At 33.2% G+C, this 23,780-nt stretch overlaps 3 protein-coding genes across 4 annotated transcripts; 1 reads left to right on the top strand and 2 right to left on the bottom strand.

The window, feature by feature from the left end:
* The first annotated feature begins 578 nt into the window (after window positions 1–578).
* LOC129308537 (uncharacterized) lies at window positions 579–9,019 on the top strand. Of its 2 annotated transcripts, XM_054949701.1 has the most exons (7): window positions 579–988; window positions 4,673–5,668; window positions 5,762–5,935; window positions 6,838–6,980; window positions 8,381–8,491; window positions 8,589–8,717; window positions 8,814–9,019. In XM_054949701.1, the coding sequence occupies exons 1-6, from the start codon at window positions 866–868 to the stop codon at window positions 8,668–8,670; spliced, it is 1,629 nt and encodes a 542-aa protein (XP_054805676.1). In that variant the 5' UTR covers window positions 579–865; the 3' UTR covers window positions 8,671–8,717; window positions 8,814–9,019. The 2 variants fall into 2 exon arrangements, with proteins under 2 accessions (XP_054805676.1, XP_054805675.1); XM_054949700.1 differs by having other exon boundaries at window positions 8,589–9,019.
* A 924-nt stretch (window positions 9,020–9,943) lies between these two features.
* Window positions 9,944–14,696, bottom strand: LOC129310012 (uncharacterized). Its single transcript, XM_054951818.1, has 5 exons — window positions 14,189–14,696; window positions 13,430–14,083; window positions 13,251–13,330; window positions 12,705–12,776; window positions 9,944–10,582 (listed from the first exon to the last, which is right to left on the bottom strand). The coding sequence occupies exons 1-5, from the start codon at window positions 14,510–14,512 to the stop codon at window positions 10,312–10,314; spliced, it is 1,401 nt and encodes a 466-aa protein (XP_054807793.1). The 5' UTR covers window positions 14,513–14,696; the 3' UTR covers window positions 9,944–10,311.
* A 5,730-nt stretch (window positions 14,697–20,426) lies between these two features.
* LOC129309697 (probable E3 ubiquitin-protein ligase RHY1A) lies at window positions 20,427–22,368 on the bottom strand. Its single transcript, XM_054951375.1, has 3 exons — window positions 21,886–22,368; window positions 21,657–21,775; window positions 20,427–20,933 (listed from the first exon to the last, which is right to left on the bottom strand). Exons 1-3 carry the CDS (start codon window positions 22,036–22,038, stop codon window positions 20,642–20,644), a joined length of 564 nt encoding a protein of 187 aa, XP_054807350.1. The 5' UTR covers window positions 22,039–22,368; the 3' UTR covers window positions 20,427–20,641.
* Between the last annotated feature and the right edge of the window lie 1,412 nt (window positions 22,369–23,780).

Genomic DNA, 23,780 nt, shown 5'->3' with positions numbered 1-23,780 from the left:
AAATTTATTTTGCTAGATTTTTATTATCAATCATCTTCCCACCAAGGTGTGCCAACTTTATTACTGAGAAAGAAAATTTGAATATAAACTCATATTTTTTTCTCAATGAATTCATATTTATAATTTTAATGAATAGATCTCATGATAGTAATAAATAATATATATTTAAATATATCTATAAAAACTAATAAATCATCTTCACAAACTATAACAAAAGTTTTATTCGCAAATTATAAAAAGAATTTATACTACATTTCAAACGTAAAGAATATTTTTTAAAGTGACAAATTATATATTTAAAAAATATTATCATTATTGTATATTTATAAAAAAATATAATGTAATTAAAAAATAAAAAATTATTTTTTTTAAAAAAATGCTAACTCTTGAGTTAACTTATTTTAATCCACTATTTTTATGGTTAGGTTAATTCAACTCATTTTAAAAAACAGACTAATTCTTTTAATCTAACCCATCAAATTATATGAGTTAAATGAGTTCATACTCGATCCATTTTTCCGATCCTAAATCCATCTACATCTGCATCTAATGTCACCGCGTTCTCTTCCAGCGTATGCCACTGAGCATGTGGAGAAGGGCTGTTTTGTGGGACCCACAGCCCCTTTCCTCTCTTCTTTCTCGTTCTCTCTCTGTGTGCCAACGCTGTCGGACAGACAATTTCCATGTAATTATGTTGAAATTGGGTGGTGGTTTCTTGTCCGGAATGTAAAATTGAATTTTAAACGCTTATAGTCGGTCGTCTTCCAAATTCAACGTCGTCCCTATACAAAACTCTCGAGTCTCGCCACCATTACCTTCTCTCTCATTCTCTTTCTGCAATCTCTATCTCTCTCTCCCCACTAAAATGGGTGGTGGTAATAGTCGACACGTTTCTCGCCCTTCTACTCGGCGAGTCAACCACACCAACCGCTTCAGTCTTTCCTCTCTTTTTCCCTGCGGTGCCTCCACTTCTCATGCTACTTATGAGGTATATCTTTTTTGTCCCCAGTTTTCCATCTGCCCAATTTCCCATGGCCAAGAATCGGTATCAGTGGGCTTGACGGTTTCGAGATTAGTCAGTTCGACCCAATTTTCGATTGGGCTCACTTCATTGATGGTGCAAGTTGGCGATTGCCGAAACTTAATTATTTTCGGAATCACTTCTTTTAATACTTTAGATGATCCTTTATTGACATGATCCTGGATGAATGAATTCCTTTTATGTTGTTTGATGTGAATCCGCTAGTTTCTGAATTGGGTAATCAGGTCTAAATGGTAGTATATTCATGATTTGTTGGAATACATAATAAAAGAGAGGGTTAGATAGTGGTTCGACGATATGTAGTTGGAAGTATGGTGGACTCTATTTTAGGTTGAACTCTCTATATAACTAAATTAGATTTGGTACTTGGAATGTTGGGACATTAAATTGTAAATCTGTAGAGGTTGTAGGGGTTATGATTCAAAGGAAAATCAATATCCTTTGCTTGCAAGAAACAAAATGGCGTGGAGAAGAAGCTAAGGATATTCAAGGTTTCAAACTTTGGTATACAGGAAAAGTAAGTGCACGCAATGGAGTAGGCATCATTATAGATAAGGAGTGGAAGAAGAACGTTGTAGAAGTTAGCAGAATTGGAGACAGAATTATTTCTTTAAAAATGATAATTGGACGTGAGACTGTTAATATTGTTAGCGCTTATGCGCCGCAAGTCGGGATAGAAGCCAGTCTTAAGGAATTATTTTGGGAGGATCTGGAGGGGTTGATTCGACACATACCACAGAGTGAAAAGATTTTTATTGGAGGAGACTTTAATGGGCATGTCGGGAGGGAAGCTGGTCAGTATGCGAGGGTGCATGGTGGTTTTGGTTTTGGAGAGCTAAACAATGAAGGGCAAACTCTTCTTGATTTCTCATTGGCGTATGATTTTAAGATTGCCAACACTTGTTTCAAGAAGAGAGATGAGCATCTCATCACCTACAAAAGTGGAGCCTCAAGGTCGCAGATTGATTTTCTTTTGGTTAGGAACACAGATAGAAAACTTTGTAAAAATTGTAAGGTGATCCCTGGAGATGCTGTAACGACACAACATAGGGTCCTAGTCCTTGATGTGTGTATTATGAGTAAAATCCAAAAATGTCGACAAGTAGTAACACCAAGGATTAGGTGGTGGCAATTAAAAGGTGAGAAGCAAGATATTTTCAAGCGAAATCTTTGGATAAAGGAATTTGGGATTCTCAGGGAAGTGCTAACATCATATGGGAGGATATGGCTAAAAAGATACGGGAGGTTGCAAAAGTAGTTTTGGGAGAATCGAAAGGTCCTGGTCCGAGAGATAAGGAGTCTTGGTGGTGGAATAATAGTGTACAGGACAAAATCAAGTATAAGAAGAACTGTTTTAAAGCCATACATTTGTGTAACAATGAGGAAAATTGGGAGAGGTACCGTATGGCTAAGAAGGAAACTAAGAGAGCTGTGGGTGAAGCTCGTTCTAAAGCTTTTGAAGAATTTTATAAGAACCTTGAGACGAAGGAAGGAGAGCAAAATATTTATAAGATTGCCAAGAGTAGGGAAAGAAAATCAAGAGATCTAGAACAGGTAAGGTGTATTAAGGATGAAGAGGGAAGAATTTTAGTTACAGATGATGAAATTAAAAATAGATGGGAGACTTATTTTTCTAAACTTTTCAATGATGGAGAGGATTCATCTAGTAACTTGGAGGATTTAGTAACTGGTGAAGGAGAACAAAATTTGTCATTCTATCGAAAAATACGTGATAAGGAGGTAAATGAAGCTCTTAAGAAAATGGCAAATGGTAGAGCTAACGGACCTGATTGTATATCTATCGAAGCGTGGAAATGTTTAGGTGAAGAAGGGGTGAGATGGTTAACTAAGTTATTTAATGTGATTTTACGGTCCAAGAAAATGCCTGATGAGTGGAGGAGAAGTACATTAATTCCTATTTATAAAAATAAAGGAGATATTCAGAATTGTACTAACTATAGAGGGATTAAACTCATGAGCCACACAATGAAATTGTGGGAGAAAGTAATTGAGCACAGGTTGAGATTGGAGACAAGTATTTCTGAGAATCAATTTGGTTTTATGCCAGGTAGATCAACTACAGAGGCGATTTATCTACTAAGGGGATTAATGGAAAAGTATCGTTGTAAAAATAAAGATCTACACATGGTTTTTATTGATTTGGAAAAAGCTTATGACTGTATACCAAGAGAAGTGCTTTGGAAAGCGTTGGAAAAAAAGGGAGTACGGATTGCTTATATTAAAGCCATACAAGATATGTATGAGGGGGTAAAAACTAGTATAAGAACGCCTAGTGGTCAAACAAAGGATTTTCCTATAAAGATTGGGCTACATCAGGGATCATCTCTGAGTCCTTATTTGTTCAACTTGATTTTAAATGTTTTGACGGAACATATTCAAGAGGAAATCCCGAAATGTATGCTCTTCGCGGATGATATAGTTCTTATAGCAGAGACAAGAGAAGAGGTTAATTGCAAACTTGAGTTATGGAGGAGGACATTGGAGTCGAAAGGTTTTCGTCTGAGTAGAAGTAAGACGGAATATTTATATTGTAAATTTGATAAAGGACTATTCGAAAATAATTTGGAAGTGAAATTGGGAGATCAAATTATACCTCAAGTGGAAAAGTTTAGATATTTGGGAGCCATTATCCAAAATGATGGCGAAATCAGTGGAGATATTTCACATAGAATTCAAGCTGGGTGGTTTAATTGGAGAAAAGCTAAAGGAGTTATTTGTGACCGTAAGGTGCCTAATAAACTTAAAGGAAAGTTTTATCGTACTGCTATCAGACCGGCAATGTTATATAGTAGTGAATGCTGGGCTCTAACGGGACAGCAAGAGCATAAAGTTGGAGTAGCAGAGATGAGAATGTTACGATGGATGTGCGGACATACACGTAAAGATAAAATTCGAAATGAGCACATACGTGAAAAAGTGAGGGTGGCACCTATTGAGGAAAAAATGGTAGAAAATCGGTTGAGATGGTTTGGGCATGTACAAAGAAGACCAAGGGAGGCACCAGTGAGAAGAGTGGAACATATAACTTTGAGTCCGATTAAGAGAGGTAGAGGAAGGCCTAAGAGAACACTCTTGGAAGTTGTTGAACGTGATCTCTTAATTAATAATATTTCTAAAAGCTTAATAAATGATAGAGCACAATGGCGTCTTGCAATCCATGTAGCCGACCCCACCTAGTGGGATAAAGGCTTGTTGTTGTTGTTGTTGTTGTTGTCTCTATATAACTAAATTATTTTTGTTGGGATTTGAGATATTGTATTATTATATTGATTGAATTCACTGGATGATCTAAATCTCTGGGGCTATAAAAATTATTTTCGAATTATTCTAGATTTTTACTCTCTTGCTCCATTTAGTAGTGGTATTCCTCCGTACTCACTAAATTTATGACTTACTATAAGAGTGACTTAGTTGATATTCTATTGCCCATCAAAGACATGCTTGTATAATCATAGTAGTTTTGAACAATTCACGCGAGGAAACAAACTTAGAGCGTGGCTTGAATTTCTGTGCTGTTAATTGATCTCAAGTGAAAATTTTGAGGAAATCCTACTGCGAGATACTGAGAGAGATTGATGGCAAAAGTATTTGATTGTATTTTTATTTTAGATTGAAGATCATCCAACTGAACTTCTAGTAGACTCTACTACAGACTTTAATGATGAAGTTCAGAAAGCCATAGAGGAATCATCTTTATCGCATTCAGCGGAAGCTAGAATTAGCAACTCACATGCTGAAACTGCAACCTCCTTGGGTAGTAGCATTCAATCCTGTGAGAATGCTAATCTTCAAGATTCTTCCAGAAGCGTTGCAACTAGAAATCAGAGGGAGTGCTTGTTTCAAGGAAAGAAGTCGGTTCCTTCTTGTGAGGTAAGTGCTGATAGTAGTCACAATGAACCTTATAGGGGTAGCAACAACACAGCTAGTACTTCATTCGTAGAACAGAAGTCTTCAGACTCAGTCTGTGTAAATAGTTCTGCTAACAAGGATGCAGTCAGTAACATTGATAATTCAGTGGATAGTAGTATCACTCCAATATCTCATGAGACATTGCATCTAAGCAGTTCATCCCCTCAACTGTATGAAAACTCCAGTTCTCGTGAAATTCATGATGAGATTCACAGCGTTACAGCTACAGCTTTCCAGAATTCTGGTTCAAATCCTGATTCTCGAGTTTCCGATATACCAGTAACTTCTCTTTTGCAACAAAATGAATCTCGTGAAGAAGCAATTCCCCCAAGTCTAGGGTTTCTTCTTCCCAACAGGGAAGGAGAACATGTATATGAGAGTGTGCTTCATGTTGATGTGGTTGCTATATCGTCCAATACTTTGTCTCATAGCAATGCTGATTCCATTGATCATAGTACGAGAAGAAATAGTAGGAGACAATTTTGGGATGCCTTTTCACATCGTAGGTCTAGAAGGTTTCGTATTTCTCCAACCATTGTCTTCTCAGCTGGTGATCCTGATGACATAGCATCTCAAGACCAGTGGCTTCTTGATTTGAGCAGTGGGCTCTCAAATGATGAGGTTGGAGAGGATTTTGAATATTTTGGAAGTAGAATCCGCAGATCTAATTCGCGAATGCTGCACTCGAGATCTCAGGTGATTCTCAATATTTTTAATATAGATTGCTTTTAAGTGCCTTAGTTGCTCAGTTGACTTTGATATCTGAGTTTTATTTCCTTGTGTATATAGATCTGGGAAAGACTTCGTGATGGCCTTAATGAAACTGATCAGTGGACTAATTCTTGTCCACTAGGACTTCACCCTGATGGAAGGTGTTCCTGTGAACCTTTCTCCACGACTGAGGAATCTAATACACGAGCAAGTATGTCAAGAATAGTCTTGCTTGCAGAAGCTTTATTTGAGGTTGTATCCTTGTCTCGAGTCTCAACTATGTTATACAATTTTCCCTGCAGATTTCTGTAGCTAACATTCAGTTGCATATTTTTAGTCATATTTCGTGATGATTCATTTTACATGTTTTTTTTTTGGGCTTCCTTTAACTATTTTTGGCCCTTTTCATTACTATCTTGTGGTGTTATGTTCATGAGTTTTTCAGGAGTAGTTCGTTTTTTCTAATTCGGGATATATGCTTCAATGCTCAGTAAACTCTTGTTAGTCTATCTTTATATTTGGGTATTTGAACTCTGCAAATGTCTTTTGTTCATGTCTCCATTTACCAAATTTGCATCTTTTCATTCTAGCTCAATATGAAGATTTTACTTATGGGATGTAAGTTGTGTGGCTCCATACGGCAATGGATTAAATGTTCAATTTTTTTATTGTTTCATTGTGGGGACCAAGATAAGTGACGTGCTTATCTCTTATCCTGTTAATTAAGAATGGATATCATTGAAACTCCAATAGAATGAAACTTTAAATTGGATCCGAAAATTCTAGTCCATATTTCAAAATTGCAGGATGCTCGAGCTCATGTCATCATGAATATTCAGGTTGATTGGTTGTGTCAAGATACTCTCCCACCCTTTTGTTCGTGGCTACTTGTGTAGTCGTGCTGTTACTCTTTATAGGATGTAAAGTCATGCTGTGATCCTCTCTAATTTTTAAGTGATCTATCTCTATCTTTTATAATTGAAGCCTGCTGAGATTGTGAGAAATGACGGTTAGCCTTTGTTAGTTAGCATGCTTTGTGCGGCCAAAAAATGAGTTTCATCAATAGATTATAAAATGGTTCGAACACATCCATATTCTATTCAACTGTAAAGAGTCTAATATGTGAAATGTTGCCATTTATTTATTTACTGCAGTTTTTAGATGAACTTCATCGCCAGCCCACGCCATTTTCATTATCTATGGCCTCTCTCCCAGCAGCAGAATCAGTTGTTGACTCTTTTCCTCTGAAGTGTCACAAAATGGTTGACACCGCTGATGGTGGTAGTAATACTGAACAGTAAGTCTCTTTGTTCCTACTATCAAGTTACCTTGAAAAAATGTTAGGGTGCATAAATTAGGTCAAATTAGAACCTTGGGGGGGATCTCTTCATGACTCTGTCATTGTGAATATAGTTAATTAGTTTGCTAAACTATGACCTAAGTGAATTTCATCAATTTTTTGTTGTTGTTGTTGTTGCTGTTTTTGTTTTGTTTTTGGTTGATCTGAGAAAATTGTTTTTATTTAAAGCAAATTATGCTATCTTCCTTTGAGGGTTTTGAAATACAATCACCAACAGCGGCGGAGCCTCATGTAATTGTGCCCCCCTCACTTGGAAAAAGTGACATGTTTGGGAGTGTAGGTTTTTATATTTTGCCAATTTGTATCTTTTACTTATTATACTTTGCACCTCATTATTTTCATATTTTAAAAATTTAAATCCATTTCAATCTTACTTTTTTAGTCAAGATCTATTGAAATTTTTAACTTAGCCTCATGAATATTAGCCCACAATTTCACTGCACCTAAATACTAATATTATTTATTAATTGTTTAAAAATAGAAAAAAATCTAATATGACTAAATAGACTCACTCCTCGTCCTAAATATTACTCAAAGACTAGTTAAAAAAAAGCAATGATAAATAATGAATTTACAATTGAAAGTTGGATAGGGAATAAAGAAAGAAAAAAAGAGAAATAGTTGATTTGGAAGAAACGAAAATGCCTTTCTTTTATCGAGAATTCTAGCTCTGTCATTGCCTCTCCGACCTAGGATCCTGGCTTCGCCACTGATTACCAATTTCTACAGAAACTTCCCTTCTACTAACAAGACTGTTTACAAAGCTTGTATCCCACACAGTATTCATCTTGAAATTCAGAATAGCATAATTTAATGCAGTACGAATCACCAAAAGACAAAATGCTTATGACAACTTAAAATATGAGAGGTGTTAGTTTGATTTTCACGTAACCAGAGGGGCTGAGCTAGGTTTTATGAATTTCATCAGGAGAGTCTAGTGTAAAACTGAACCTGAAGGGATGTGCAAACTTAGTTCTCAGATTGCAAACAAGTTGTCAATCTAACGGAGAAATTTTTTGACTGTGAATTGTACTCAATTGTAAGATTCATAAAAATGAAAAATTGCTAGAAATATGTCATAGAATTGATGTATATATCTGTAAAATAAACAAACAACCCAACAAAGTTGACCGAAGAATTGAAATATGTCATCATCAAAACTGACAAATCATTTACAAGCTAAGTATCAATGACACCTGTAACTGTTTATTTCCTGTTTATTTCAAAACCAAAGGGGAGGTGAGTGTGATTTGTCATTTATTTATTCTTAAAAATATATTTAGCAGTTGAGAATTGTTCCTTTTGTCAACTGTTTGTTATGATGATCAACTTGCTAGATGTTACATATGCCTGGTGGAGTATGAAGAAGGGGACAAAATTCGTGTTCTGCCTTGCAATCATGAGTTCCACATGGCATGCGTTGACAAGTGGCTTAAGGAGATACATGGGTATTGTCATTAAAACTTGATTCTTCATTCTTTTCTATTCTTTCTTAATTCCATTATTACTGCAATAATCATTTTTCCACGTCTGCTCTTTCCCCAGTATATGTCCCCTGTGTCGTGGAAATGTCTCTGAAGGGTTCACCGAGTCTTCTGCCTCAGACACACAAACGTCATCTCACTGATTTTGTGTATGTGCGATTGTAAATATTAGCATCATTTCCGCTCCTTGGTAATGATACGCCTAATGCTTTTATTAGTATGAGATTGTAACTGAATTGTTATGCTTTTCCCTGAAAAATAAAAAATTGTATAATTTTACTTCAAGGAAATCCGGGAGCTGCGGGAAATTCATGGCGATGCTTGGTATGACAAATTTTTTTTTTTTTGTTGGGAAAATCGCTATTATTCCCTCTAGAAGAATTCTAATTACTCAAAAATCCCATGAAATGAAGAAGTCTGGAAAGACCTTGGTGTAAATAATTTTTGTTGCCTAATTATTTGACTACATCTGATCTGATGTGTTGAACTCATTTTCCTTCTCTGCATCTTCCAACTACACACCTCAGATTGGCAAAGAAGGTATCGGCATTTCTTTCGATTTCAGTCCTCCTTGGCTGACCAGAAGCACCGTCATCAACCCCCACGCAAGTTTCATGGTAGCTAGCCATTATTGCCTGCTTCTTTCTGTCATGAAAATAGGAAGAAAATAATGCGACACTTGCCCCTTTGAATGTTGTTTCTTTCTCCCCTTGAATAAGTTTCGCTGACTGCAAAGAATATTGCTTCTAATTGAGGGCAATGGTAGACCTTTTGCAGTTACAATAAATTGCTATATATGTAAAGATAAACTTTCAATCACTTATTTAAATAGTTTATTTTGTATCTGTTGTTTCTTTTTTTTTTCTTGGATTATAAAAAAAAAGTCACTTGTTTATGTAACGATAGATTCCACAATTTATGGCAATTTAGTTGCAGTTTAAAGTTGTTTGACTATTTTTTATTTAATAATTTTAGAAATAAATTTAGATAAAATAATTTGCAATTATATTTTTATTAATATGTTAAATTATTAAGTTTTATCATATGTAAATTTTTATGTAAAATTTATCATATTAATATTTTTATGTAAAATATTAATTAACTACTTTTTCCTTCTTGTTTTTCATGTTCAGCCAACTATAATAAAATAAAATCACATCTTTTTTTCTATTTTTTCCTGTCCATTTTCTCCTTTATTTTCTTTTGCAAGCTCTTTCTTGTTAGCTAGCTACTTTGTTTATATGTACCCAGTGTTATACTAAATGGGAAATAAACATATGGATCTATAAATTGATGAAGACAAAAATCTTCTGAAAGTGTTGATAGGATGGGAGTGGGACAAGGGGAATTTGGATTCTTTTACTTGAAGAACAGTGTTCTTCAGTTCCTACAATAGATGTAAATATTAATAGTAATCAATTAATCACAATTCCTTTTGGGTGGGCCTACTAAACATGAACACGAAGATATTATGGTTACAAGGCAAGCTTGCCATAATTCATGAGTAAATGTATATTTTTGTTTTTAAAATATTCTCTAAGGAGTATTTTTGAAGAAATTAAAACGGATTATTTTTTGCCCTTATCATCAAATTTTCAATATTGACTGTTAGAAAATGCTAATTGATATTCTAAAATTAACTATTAAAGAATTTAATGACAATTTAATGACAAGGACAAAAATACTCTATCTAATAGGTTAAGGGTATTGAGTGCTTCTCGAAGAATATTTCAACAGCAAGAATACACATTTACCCTATAATTCATTGAGGCATCAATGCTTAATCAATTCCACTTACTATGAGAAAATGGATTGATGGTACTGCTTCCAAATGGGTTGATATTATTATTATTACTATGATGTTGATGAGGATGAGCAAAAAGATTTGGGTGAAAATTTTCTCCATCTTCATCAAAGGTTGCCCAACGCTTTGATCTGTTGTTGCTGTGCTTCTCTCTAGCATTGCTTCTCATGTTTTCCATTTCTCCAACATGCTCTTTGAATTCTTTCTTCACCACTTCCAGCACTACATCTCCATATTTTTCACACCAAGACCTTCATCACAGCCATAAAAATAAATAAATAAATATATATATATATATATATCAGATGTAATGTAATTTTATAAACTATAAATAATAGTACCTCTGTCCTAAATTATAAGATATTTTTAAAGAAGATTCGATATATTCTCTCTCTTTAAAATAAAAATAAGGTTTCATTAATGATATTTTTTCATTATTAACTTTCTCATATGTTCGCTCTCTTTAATAATCTTTTATAAATAGAGTATTAAATGGAGGGTATTTTTAAAAGCTTATATTTTTGTCTTGAGAAAAATAAGGTTACAAAAATGTAAAGTATATTTAATAAGTTTTATCTGTACATGATAAAATGCATGATAAAAGATATTTCAAAAGAAGCAAAAAGAAGAATATTATCTTTTATGAGTTTATGAGTCATTATCTTTTATAATATATATATATATATATATATTTATTAAGCTTAATTTTATCTAATGCATATAACTTTTCATATTAGTTTAAGTCAAACTTAAATTTGGATAACCTATATCCAACCCAACATTAAATTGGTGGCTATCAATGTATAAACTTATATTCAAAATATTTAAAACAAAAAACAAAACAAAAGCTTTTTCAAGAAAACAATAATCTTTTTTGGCCTTTTGCGGCAAATGCTACAAATAGTTAAAATTTTTCAAGATATTGCATGAACTTATATTCAAATTATTAAAAACAAGAAACAAAAGCCTTTTCAGAAAAACAATAATATTTTTTTCTTTTTGAGATAAATGCTACAAATAGTCAAAAAATTTCAAGATATTGCATGATAGAAAATAATTATAGAGATAATTTAATTTTATATAGAAATCAATCTCAATATTATAATAAAAGTGGAGCATTGTCAAGTCATCATCTAAAAATTGATATGATAGAAATCTATAGTGAGACCATGAGGATGCCAACTAGCTTCACTTTATAATTACTGGAAATCTAGGTTGCTATACTTGTGTGGGACAATTAAGCTACATCATACTCCCTCTGCATATCACAATATATGTTACAGGTAATTAATTCATATTTTACAATATATATATATATATATATATGTATATGTATATGACTTTGAGTTTTTCCAGTAACATGTGCAATGTTTTTAAATATATACTCCCTTTATTTTAAATTATAAGATATTTTTAGACAAAATTTCGCATACCAATAAATCTCATTAAATACACTTAATAATTTTTTTTTCAAAATAAAAAATAAACTTTTAAAAATATCCTTTATTTAATAACCTTAAATTTACACTTAATTAGTGTTAAATAAAGAGAAATAAAGGATAATATATGAATAAGCTCATTTAATGAAATCTTAATTTTCTCAAAGTGTTTTATATTTTGAGATGCAAATCTCTCCTAAAAGTGTCTTACTTAAAGACAAGGAATAAAAAAAATCAATGGTATAAACGGTAAAAGAAAATTTACCAAATGCAACTTATATCCAAAGAGAATATTACTATAAAATGCTTATGTGGAGGAATGTTACTAAGAGCTCAACAAAAAAATATGGCAATATCATGATTCTTGTAAAGAGCCGTGACATTCCTAAGCCTTCTAAGTAGGAGGCTAGAACCTTAATTTTAATTTTAAAATAAAAAAGTGTATCATTGTTCAAAACGTGAGAAGGCTAGTTATACTCACAAGACTTATACTCTCTCCAATCCTTTTTATAAAGATCTATTAATAACTAATTTGTTTAATTACCATCACTAAAAGTACAGGAGTTTATTTAGCTAGTGTATTGACCAATTTAATAAAATGCTTTGTTTATGATCTTGATTATGGCTCGACTAAAGTTTTGATCATCAATCATTGAATTAATATTTGACTGATTTAATGACTGACTTCAGACAAATCATGCTGTATTATGAAATATGTAGGATGTCCTTATAAATAGTTTTTGGAATGGACTGCTCACTTTTATATATGTTACTTATGCAGCATAACATGTTACTGAACCTAAAATTTCATGAGTTTACTTGTTACAACTCTAACAGTATAAATAGTCAGAGTTTAACTACAATTTTAATTTGAAAAAAACAACTTTTATCATGGAGTTGTGTAGAAATTTCTTCATAAAGATTAGCAACTTACTTTGGAAAGTAGTTTTTCAACTCGGCCTTGTCCACTGGAAGTTTTGTAGAAATTTCTTCCATTTGATCATTCCTGTTTATTCAACCCGAATCATTGTTGTTAGATGCTATATAATCTAAACTAAAAAAAGAAAAGAAAAGGAAGAATATAATTGTTGGTCCTCATACTTCTAGCATATTTTGATATTAGTTCTTCTTCTTTTTTTTTTCCCCAAGGTTTGAAGTCCCTTGAATTTCATCTACATGCAACACTAGCCATATATTTTAAAACGTGACCATAATAACTTAATGATTGCTGACATATGCATAAACTCTGTTCTAACTCATTATAATTTTTCAACAGAATTAAAAAAAGTTATGCATTTAACTATGTCATTATAAGGATTAATGTTATATAAAACTTAAAAGGATTTGGAGTAATGAAAAAAAGTATAGGAATTAATATCAAAATACACTAATTTTAGTATAGGGACCAAAACTTGTATTTTGCCTAAGGAAAATAATAATAATAATAATAATAATAAGGATGTTTGTTGAGAAGACATACGAAAATTGAAGACTTCGGTTTGTAGTGCTCAGTTCTGCCTGGATTCTTGACAGTTCTTTCTTTATCTTCTCCCCCAAAACCTAATAATCACACGCAAGAATTGGTTCGACAAGCAGAATCACTTTGTTATTCAGAGATTGATGATGAAGATGAAAATGAAAGAACTCAATCAATCAAACCTTATCTATGAAAAAATCAGATGGTGAGCCATCAGAATGCAGCTTCTTCTTAATCAACTTGGTGTCTGGTCCTTCTCTAAGAGTTCTTATGGTATTATTAGCTTGAGACGACGCTGTTTCATCTCCTGATTCACTCTTCTTCCATTTTTTGAACCCATCAAAACCCCATTGATGCTTTATTGCTGCTTCATTTCCCTCTTTCTGGTCCTTCTGGAACAGACTCTTGAATGGCTTCCTCTTCAGCTTTTCTGCTGCACCAGAGCTTTCCTTCATGGGTTCTGGAGGTCCACTTTCCTCCATGAGAATCGAGCTTTGTTTTCCCTTTGAATCCATACCCAAAGAAGCCGATTCAAATATGCTCTTCTCTGTTCTGTTGTTTCCAGATTTGTAAGCAGACATGAAGCCGAAAACAGAGGCTGATCCTTTAATATTCTTTGATTTGTTCTTTGAGTTTATGTTCTCTTTAAAGGATTGTTCGTCCTTCAAGTCAATCACTGACCATTCTTCTTCTGAATTCTCCTTCGTGTCCTTCGATCCTCCAACGATCACATCTCTGGCTTCAATCTCAGCCCCTTGAACTGCCAATCTCTGAAGCAACGGCCTCTTCGAAGAATGGTACTCTTCCTCAGAAATGCATTTCGCATAAAGAAGCTCCTAAAATCAAAACAAACAAAACACACAAAAGGGTATCTAATTCAAGATCTGACCCTCTTCATGAAACATTCAGGTGAGTAAAAAAGTTTTAACCTTTACGCATACCTGCAAGAAGAGTAATTTATCCCTTAACACGACAGGGTGTTCATGATCTGGCGGAGAAGCGATGAGTTTCTCGAGCAAATTTGTTCTGAAAGAGACAACCTCGGATTCAACTACAATCCCTTCTTTGTGAAGACCCATGAGATTGAGAATCTGGTGGAAAGAGTCTTGCTGCCATTTGAGGTTGTCGGATTGCAGCTTCGACAGCTTCAGCTCCGACGCCGGCAAGCACCGTTTCTTGAAGCTGAAAGGGAGGATGGTCTTGCACAGAGACGTAATGGAGTCTTGGAGGGTGGAGTAGTAAGCGGGCGTGTACGAGTACACCATTTTCGAATTACTGTTATCAGATCGAGGACGAGAATAGGTGAGAGATTCGACGACAAAAGATTGAAGTTTTTTATTTTCCACAAACTCGTTCACCTTTATTGTAGATTTTGGGGTTTTGAATGTCAATTCAATGAAGGGCGTTTTCTGTAAACGGTGCTTCAGAGGATTGGGTTGGGAATTTGAATTAGAGACGATGAGCTCTCGAGCAAACGGTCACTTGAGTTGAATATGAAGCTGAAATTAGCCGTTGGGCGTGAGGAGGCCATTCACATGCATGGGAGCCAACAACGGCGTCGTTTTAAACAAATATAGATTTTCCTGAGAAAAATTGTACATTGATGTTTTTTCCCCCCAAAGTAAATTAATGTTTGTTAGGTAATGTATTTTTGTTCCTCATAGATATTCTTTTATTTGAGACAATCATGTTCAAAGCACGATTAGCCATTAAATATAGGCATTTTTTTTTGTGAGTATTTGAACTTCAATTCATCATATTATAAGAAATTAACCTCTCTTATTGATCCCAACTCTAGTTTGTCGTTAAATAATTTATCTACTCTTAATGTAGACAAAAGTATTATTTGTATAAATATTGGAATTGAATTTTTTGAATTTTGAAGAAAATAATTAATTAAATAAAATATCATAAATCTTCAAAATCTAATTTAAAATTAATAATATGAGATTTTAGATATAAAAAATGACTATTATATATTCACTTTATAAATATTCAAAATAAATAAAAAATAAAAAATATTATATAAATCAATTTAATATCAATATATAATAATATCAAGTTAAAACAACAAATAATACACACACACACACTGTTTTTCGGAAGCATTCTCAAGAGAAATATAAGCACTTTGACGGTACAAAACTTCAATATTAAGAGATTCATTTCAACCTCAACATTGATGCACGTGAGTCTCTCCTTATAGATATTAAACAAAACAAAACAAAAATCTTGGAATGATTATGAATGCAACCTGTGATGTCTGCAATCGTTATTGGAGAGACATTGAATTATTGATCATTTGTCCTACACAAATGTGATGGTGGGAAAATGTCCCAACAACATCTCCGACCTTTTGATTTGAGCGTGTCATCCTGACACAGGAGCTAGGGTTGTGTATCCTGCAAGGCCATTAAGGCCAAAACCTTAGGCCTCAAAAAATTTAAACTTACACCCTATATACCGATCAATATTTTTCTGTTAAGCATTGATCTTGGTTAAATATTTTTAATACGAATTTATTTCTTGCTAATACCTTATGTAACCTGTTATCATTTTTGCATTGAGCATTAATATTATATCATTTTCATTATCAATATCAATCTCATTCTCTATATCAATTAATCACTCTCTAACTTAAAGGGTGACATGCATATATTATATTAAAAGATTAAATTCTTTTTTTTTTTTTGATCAAATAGGAACCCTTCATAATAATGAAAAGGCAACTACAATAACCTAAAAGAGAGACAGATCATTCATCAATCACCTTCATAAATTCAAGAAGGGAATTAGTCAAAGATACAATAATGCCGCTCTAAAACATGAGGTTTTTTTTTTTTTTTAATGTAAATGGCAAGCCTAAAGCTTGAGATTTACATTACAAGAAAACACACAACTTAGGTAACATTGACCTATCTTCGCATAGCATAGCGTGCAAGTCATCCAGAATTACATGGACAAATTTTATCCTAGGACACTATAAATGAGCTCATTGAAGGACTTCCCCATAAGCATGGTGCATCTCCACCTCGAGGACACTATAAATGAGGTCTCGTGTAGCATTAATTTCTTCTTTCCAAGGGTGATTAGCTATATAATCTTGCAAAATCATGTTAATGGCGTCCAAGGAATCAAAGTAAAGATGAAACCTATGAAACCTAGTTGTTTACATGCCTCTAATCCTGTCTTAATTGCCAATAGTTTTGCAACCACGACCAGAATGTCTCCTAAGTCTCGTTTGAACCCACAAACCCAATTGCCATTTGAGTCTCAAAGAAGCCCACCAAAGGCAACATGATGCCAAGGGTTAATTGAAGCATGCACGTCCGCTCAAATGGTATTACTAGGTGGAGAGATCCAAGTATAATCTGATGCAATGGAATATGGTAGAACAATGTGCTTTGGTGTTCCAACAGCAATGTGCTTGTGCATATGATGCATACAACTATGGGTTAACTCCTTAGCAGTGAGTTGAGAACCTTTAAAAATAGATTTGCATCCTCCAAAGTAGCTAATAGCCAAAACCAAATAGCTTCGTCCAAGGCCATTTTGAAGAAGCACTCCTAGCTGGGTTGTGTTTTGCATTCCAATCAAGCCATTCCTATAAATAACAATTAAAAAATCTAGGATAAAGGTCAGTAGAAATCAAGTTTGGCCAAAAATCCTTTGCAACAGCACAATACCTAAGAATGTGTAAAATACTCTCTTCACTATGACACTCAAGGGAGCATTCACCAATGGGTGAAAGTCTCATTTTGGCTCTTAGTGAATTAGTGGGAAATATCTCTTGAAGGGCTTGCCAAAGAAAGAATTTAACCTTTTCTAGAAGTGACAATTTCCAAATTTTCTTCCAAAAATGTCTTACTATTGAGTCATGCTTGTGATAAATAAAGTTATAAACGGATTTAACTCTAAATCTATCATCTGGAGAAGCTCTCTAAAAATAAGAATCATAGTTAGAAAGGAAAAGAGGAAGGACAATACAAATATTGTTCACAACCCAATCGGGCAAGAAGCTTTTCCAAGCCATAATATTATATAAGCCATTCAGTTGCACATCAATGACACTAGCATGAGGATTGAGGAAACTATGGTTCTTGTCCACAAGGGTGAATAAAGGTTGATCTATTGGGGTCCAAAGGTCCCACCAACACTTGTTATCCAAACCATTACCCTATTTCCTCCCAAGACTAGAATAAAACCAATCCCAAACATCTATGATTGCTTGCCAAACACAAAATGAGGATCGTTTTTTGCAAACAAAAGGTAGATGGGGATCACTGCAACCATAGTTAGTCTTTAAGCAGTTGACCCAAAGAGTGGACAGCTGTGTGAGAAGATTCTAACAAAGCTTTATGAATAAGGCCATGTTCTGGCTATAAAGTTTTTAAAACCCAACCCTCCACGTTGCTTATTCTCCTTAGCCATTTTCTAGGAAATAAGATGCACCTTCCTCTAAGACATGAGCTTTAGTTGCTCACGAGTGCGCACAACTAATGACATCTCTATAAGCAAAACTGATAAAAACAAACCAATCCCTATTAATCACATTATAGGCATTTAAAATAATGTCAGCATGCCAAACGCAACAAAAGAGACCCTTCCAGAGCTTCTTACTAACCTTTATCGATTTGGGAGGCTTGTTAATTGCTCAGAAGAAACCGAAGAACAAAATGTTTGCTCACATCAACAGAAATGAATAAGAATGTGAAGGCATTGATGACAAAATCCAGCAGAGAACGAAAAATAAAGTGGAGGGTGGCGAGAAGCTCAAGTCACAAAAGCCAAGATGCCAGGTGAGGCTTTTGAGCTCAACATTAGCGGGGAGAGATTTTATTAGAGAAGGAGAGAAGCTGAGGATTTTAGAATCAAGCTCGATTAGCCTCTAGTCTTCACAAAATAATCTATGGGCTAAATTGAAACTGAGGGGACTCGAATAGGGAAAAACAAATAATAGAGTAAGAGAGTAAGAGAGGTGAAAAGATAGAGATGATAGACATTGCTTTACAAGGCTTGAGATTTATCAACTGTTTTTTTTTTTTAAGTTTGAAAATATAGAGTTTTTAAATTTAAAAGAAAAAAAAATAAGAGGGAGCTTTTTTCTAGACCCAAAATCACGACACACAATCCAAAATTAAGCCAACACTTTATTTTCCTTAAGGCATGGCTCTATAAACAGTACCACTAACTCTATGAACAGTATTATGAGTCAGGAGCTACGCTAAGCCACTTTCAGGAATTGGCTTCAACCATTTTGTTATATATGATATATTGATATTGATGACTACTCCTATTATAATTATCTTTTTTTTTAATAAAAATCATGCTTTTAAATAGGGGTAACTTAAAAAGTTATATTTAATTTTTAAACAATCTTAGTGATTTAACTATATCCCTTGAATGCTTGTAAGATGGTTAAAAGTTTCATATATTTAGAACCTACAAGAGTATTAAATAACTATAGATAGATGGATGGAATTATCAACTTGTGTGGACATAAATTAAAAACAAAGTAACCTTGGCTGATTGGATCCAGCATTCCTATGCATGAAGAATCCAAAATAATTTTTAATTTCTTTTCAAGAACTTTGAACAGTACTTATCCACCTGGATGCAATTCAAATTCATATTTAATTAGTATTAGCTAGTCCAAATTGAAAACAAAATTGTAATTGGATTCTACTATTCAAGTTTACCCAGTCGTTTTCTTTTTTCAAGGTCTTTCTCAACCATCGGCCGACCTAGCTTAAAATGTCCCTGTTTCATTGTTTTAGTTTTTTTTTTAAAAATGACAACATAAAAAACGAGGAATCCGGCATCCTAATTTCTACGAAGGTCTTTGTAATTTACTAATAAAAACATCTACACCTTATACATTTAAAATATTTGTTTTTAGGGGTAATGAGCATCACAAATCCTAAGTTATTATTTTAATAGTCTTGGATTATAAACTCTTAAAATAAACATCCTAGATCTTGAATTATTATTCAACTGACAAACTATTCCTACTGTTAATTTAAATATAACCCCTGTTACTTTTGACTTTGAATGGCCTAGTCAAATGCTGATGTGGTACTAATTCTTTCTTGACACATGGCATGATAGTTGAGCTACAAAATGGTTAATGTTGTATGGATAAATGGTGGGAGATAGTTTGCTCAGAATTTACAAATTGACGAGAGTTTTTGTTTATTTTAAGAATTCATGATTTAAGATGCTATTTGAGTAATAATTTTAGGTCTAAAATGCTCATTAACCCTTGTTTCTAATATGAATTTTCTACATATTATTTATTCTATAATAAAATTTTGTTATTCATACTATTAATATATTAAAATTTACTTATTTTGATTTGGTTGGATAAAAATATATTACATATAAATAAATGTTACTTTTTTTTTTTTTGGGGGCGCCAAAGATGAATGTTACGTTATAAACTATTAAGAATCCAAAGTGACAAATGACCTTTCCTTATGCATCACCGAAATTAACAATTCATCTTCCTGTGGGGTCTGATTTGTGATAGGTAAAGGTTGGTAGGGAAGTTGTATCAAAGGCTTCATGAAAAATCTCAAAAGCCATATATAGCTGCATTGTTGTGAAATTGAGTGGTACTTTTCAAGGTTTTTATAGATGCTAATGAAGAGCTTCTATATTTTCTGGTCACTTAACATCACAGTTTCTCAAAAGATAATTAAAAAAATCAGATTCTGACCTTTTTAAAAAAAAATTAACAAACATTATAAAATTATTTAACTGATGCATTCTTGTAGAGGTTGTCACTTGTCTGGCTCAAATAAATCTATAGAAGTAAGTTGACAGTTTTAGGGAGAACAATATAGTGATTCAATTAGTGAGATTAATTTAACAAAAAAACAAAAAAAAAAAGTCCACAATTAGAGCTCGATGTTCAAGTATGCCAAGTATGCAAATTTTAACCCATGATATAATAATCACCATAAGGTTAAATCAAAATATTTTTTTTAGGACTGATTCGTCCAATGTTTTAGACCTGCCGCGCTTTAATTGTAGATTTAATGGGCCTAGACTAATGTAAATTGAGCCGAGCAAACTCAACTTTTGATCAATTTTAGATTAATTTTCGTCAATTGAACCAGGCATTTGTGGTAAATCTAAATGTGTAAATATTTTTTTTATGTAACTAAATGGACCAAATACTTTAAAAACTTTTTCATTACTTCGTCACGTTCAAAACTCAGTTCAGATTTATATAGTACATATTCTCATCTAATGGAAGGTGCTGATTGATATTTTGCAAATCACCATCCATATGCCTGATATGTCAAACAAGAAACCTATCAATTCATCATCACAATCCCCAATCCCTACCAAGAGAAACAAAAGTGCGGAACCTTAATGGGATAATAAATCTAGTGAGAGATGACAATGGAAGTTCTGCAACATGGGCAATAATTGTTATTTTGCAGCCATGGCTCCAAGCAGCTGCAATGAAACCTGTGAGCACAAGGAAGATGGGTCAGTGTCTCTCCAATCTTGAATGACTCCAAGCACACAGCACAATCCTCTTGATCTGAAGCCTTCCAGCTCAGTTTCCTCCAATTGAACATCATCCTTGACCCACCACTTTTCTTTGATCCGTATACCTCTATGTGTAACTCTGGTCTTCCTTCTCTGCATTTCTCCTTCTCTTTGATGTTTTTCCTGTTAATTAATTGCAAAGTTTTATGATTTAAGCGCACAAAAGAACCATATTCATAGAAGGTTTGGTCAGAAACGAATATATACTTCTTCAATCAGAACAGTTTAAGCCTTACAGATACCATCTAGACCAACCGATGTTAAGCGATATATATACTTTACAAGATTCATCTGGATTCTAATATGTTTCAGATTTGTTGTTCTACTTGCTGATTTGGTTGTTTATTTAATTATTGTTGGCCTAGAAAAAAAAATTGATCATTGATCAGTCTGTTGGCCTAGAAATTTTTTTTTTTTTTGGGGGGGGGGGGGAAGAGATATTAACCAAGAAGCCTTGGGTGAATGGATTTGAGATTCTACCAGAAAGAGTGAGGAAGAGATTTTTCCTTTTCCGGAACTTTTAAAACACTTATCTCGAAGGAGTCCAGATAAACGCAAGATCAGCTTTGAAAAAGATTTAGACTAATGCGTAGTTTTATTAGTATTAATTAGTCTAAAGTTTAAAAGTAAAAAATGATAGTGAAGCTGTACTTGTTGACCTGCGTTTGTACAATTTTGAATCACAGATACACCGACGTCATTCTTTTCGGGTCTTAACATCAGTAAGCCAATCAAATATAGAATATAGGTCAAATTATAAAAACTATGTACAACTCACATTATTTAGTCGGAATACCTTACAAAAATCCCGTGGATTCTGGTTAATGAAGAAGAATTTTGAAATACCTTTTGTTAAGTGATTTCTTTTGAGCTGATCTTAATCTCTCATCCAATCTTTCTTTGGCTTCTCCGGCAGCTCCTGCCAGCTTCTCATCTGTTCGCGCCTGATATAATACGTTTCTTTGCTGCAGTTCATTTTCAGATTCAGAATCGAATTAAGAACGAATCACAAAAACAGAACTGTTAATCAAATCGAGAGAGAGAGAGAGAGAGAGAGAGAGATAAGAGCACGAACCTGCAGAGAAGAAGAGAAATGAAGGAATTCGTGGTTGCTTGAATATAAGCACAAGGAAGGTCGTCTGGTGAAATGAGGGCAATCAGAGGATGGCCCGGTCTGATGGAAGCGTCTCCTTCGAGCTGATTCAACTCCGGGAAGCATGCCAGCCATGGAAGACGAACGAGAATTGGTTTCTGGGGAAATGAGAGGGAAAATCGTGGTTTTCCCTCGAGTGAGTGAGAAAAGCAGATTCGCTCGATGAAAAGCAAAATTGACAGAAGATCAAGACAAAAGACCAAAAGTACTAAATCAGATGCGGGAGACAAAACTGAGTCACGCTTCGATGGTTCGGATTTGGCACAGAGAGAGAGAGAGAGAGAGAGAGAGAGAGAGAAAAATCAGAATTGCAGCTTCAACAGGGAAAATTTAGAACACGAAGAAGAGAGTTGAGAAGTTGGAAAGAATGAGGAAGTTTCCATGAAGGTGAGTGCCAATTACGAGGTAGCTTCGTTTAAATGGGAGGTCACTCATGAGATGACCGATTTATTTATGGACTAAGTCTTAACTTTATTATTTCACGCTCTAAATTTAATTATAAATTAATTTTATTTTTTAATAATAATTTTTTTTATCATCCTATTATTTATTCATTATTTATTTATTGTTGACAGGTTTTATATTACATTTTTAAAAAATTTTTATGATAAATTATTTAATTTTAGGTGTTCACTAATCTTTGAAATAAAGTTGAAAAAAATACCTTAATTTAATATTTTATAATAAAAAATATTAAAAATATAATATAGGATTCATTAATAGTATAAAAAAATGGTAGAATGAAGAGAGAAAAAAATTTTTAACATTGAAGGATAAAATTAATTATAATTAAATTTAAAATATCTAATGATCTTTGGTTTAGGAAAAAAATAATCCTTAATTTTTATTTTCATTTTTTGAGGGTCAACAAGCATGACTGATCCCGCTCGCATAAATGCACAAGAAACGGACTGTTGGTTATTGAGCCACCACTCACGTGACCCTCATATTGGAATTTAAAAGATAAATATTAAAATAAAATTAATAAAACTTAATAATTTATGGTGTTTGAGTAGTGTTTTTCTAATGTTTTTAGGATTGATAATGATCATGATATTGATAATGCATCATATGTTTTATTAAAACAAAGTAAAAATTAATACCAAAAATAGATAAAAATTAATATAATACTTTTAATTATATTTATTATTTTAAAAATATTTTACATATAAGTTCATATAATCAATTATAATTAAAATTAATCATATTAATTAATTTTTTTTTCATAATCAATTGTATCCAATTAAAATTCGAATACACTCCAAGTTGTTGGAGCTAGACTTGACTCTAATTCACACCGTGGAGAGGCATTTTCTTGCTCTTACCTACTATCAAAAATCAATTCCAGCTGTTGAAGCCATTATTATCTATGAGAATTATTAAATTGTCAAATATACCTCAGGCATAGGCACTTTGTGGTTTGTATGCAACATAAAGAATTTTATTTTTCTCTTTTATGAAATTTATTTAATTTATAATCAATCTTAAACCTAAATAAAAGAAGAGGGTTGTGTTAGACTCTCAAATAACCAACATAAAAATTTGTTGAATCTCATATAGATATGAAAAGTAAGCTTTTTTTTTTTTTTTTTGCAATGTTAGGTTGTTGCCAGTAAGTAATGCACTACATGACTCTAATGCAATGACAAATGAGTTAAAGTCGCTACATCGGCGCCCAAATATAGTGTTAAATGAGTAAGAGTTATCATGTTATTCTGAATGAGGGTGATTAAAGAAGTTACTCTATGTGATTGAGATCAAATTTGGTATTTGAAAAGCTGAGACTTTGAATTATAAATGTATGAAGGAAGTAGAAA

This window comes from Prosopis cineraria, unplaced genomic scaffold (genome assembly GCF_029017545.1).
Source record: "Prosopis cineraria cultivar Desert tree isolate PC_DT_omini unplaced genomic scaffold, ASM2901754v1 PC4, whole genome shotgun sequence".
Classification (NCBI taxonomy): domain Eukaryota; kingdom Viridiplantae; phylum Streptophyta; class Magnoliopsida; order Fabales; family Fabaceae; genus Prosopis; species Prosopis cineraria.
Note: the sequence above shows the minus strand (reverse complement) of the source record. Positions and strands in the feature narration are given on the sequence as shown.

Bases quoted from the DNA above. Each gene is read 5' to 3' on its own strand.
- LOC129308537 (XM_054949701.1), top strand. From the start codon at position 866: ATGGGTGGTGGTAATAGTCGACACGTTTCTCGCCCTTCTACTCGGCGA. The intron at 989-4,672 runs GTATATCTTTTT...TTTTTATTTTAG, and splicing joins CTTCTCATGCTACTTATGAG to ATTGAAGATCATCCAACTGA. The intron at 5,669-5,761 runs GTGATTCTCAAT...TTGTGTATATAG, and splicing joins TGCTGCACTCGAGATCTCAG to ATCTGGGAAAGACTTCGTGA.
- LOC129310012 (XM_054951818.1), bottom strand. From the start codon at position 14,512: ATGGTGTACTCGTACACGCCCGCTTACTACTCCACCCTCCAAGACTCC. The intron at 14,084-14,188 runs GTATGCGTAAAG...TTTTGATTTTAG, and splicing joins ATAAATTACTCTTCTTGCAG to GAGCTTCTTTATGCGAAATG. The intron at 10,583-12,704 runs GTAAGTTGCTAA...GCTGTGATGAAG, and splicing joins TTGAAAAACTACTTTCCAAA to GTCTTGGTGTGAAAAATATG.
- LOC129309697 (XM_054951375.1), bottom strand. From the start codon at position 22,038: ATGGCTGGCATGCTTCCCGGAGTTGAATCAGCTCGAAGGAGACGCTTC. The intron at 21,776-21,885 runs GTTCGTGCTCTT...AATGAACTGCAG, and splicing joins ATTTCTCTTCTTCTCTGCAG to CAAAGAAACGTATTATATCA. The intron at 20,934-21,656 runs GTATTTCAAAAT...ATTAATTAACAG, and splicing joins AAGAAATCACTTAACAAAAG to GAAAAACATCAAAGAGAAGG.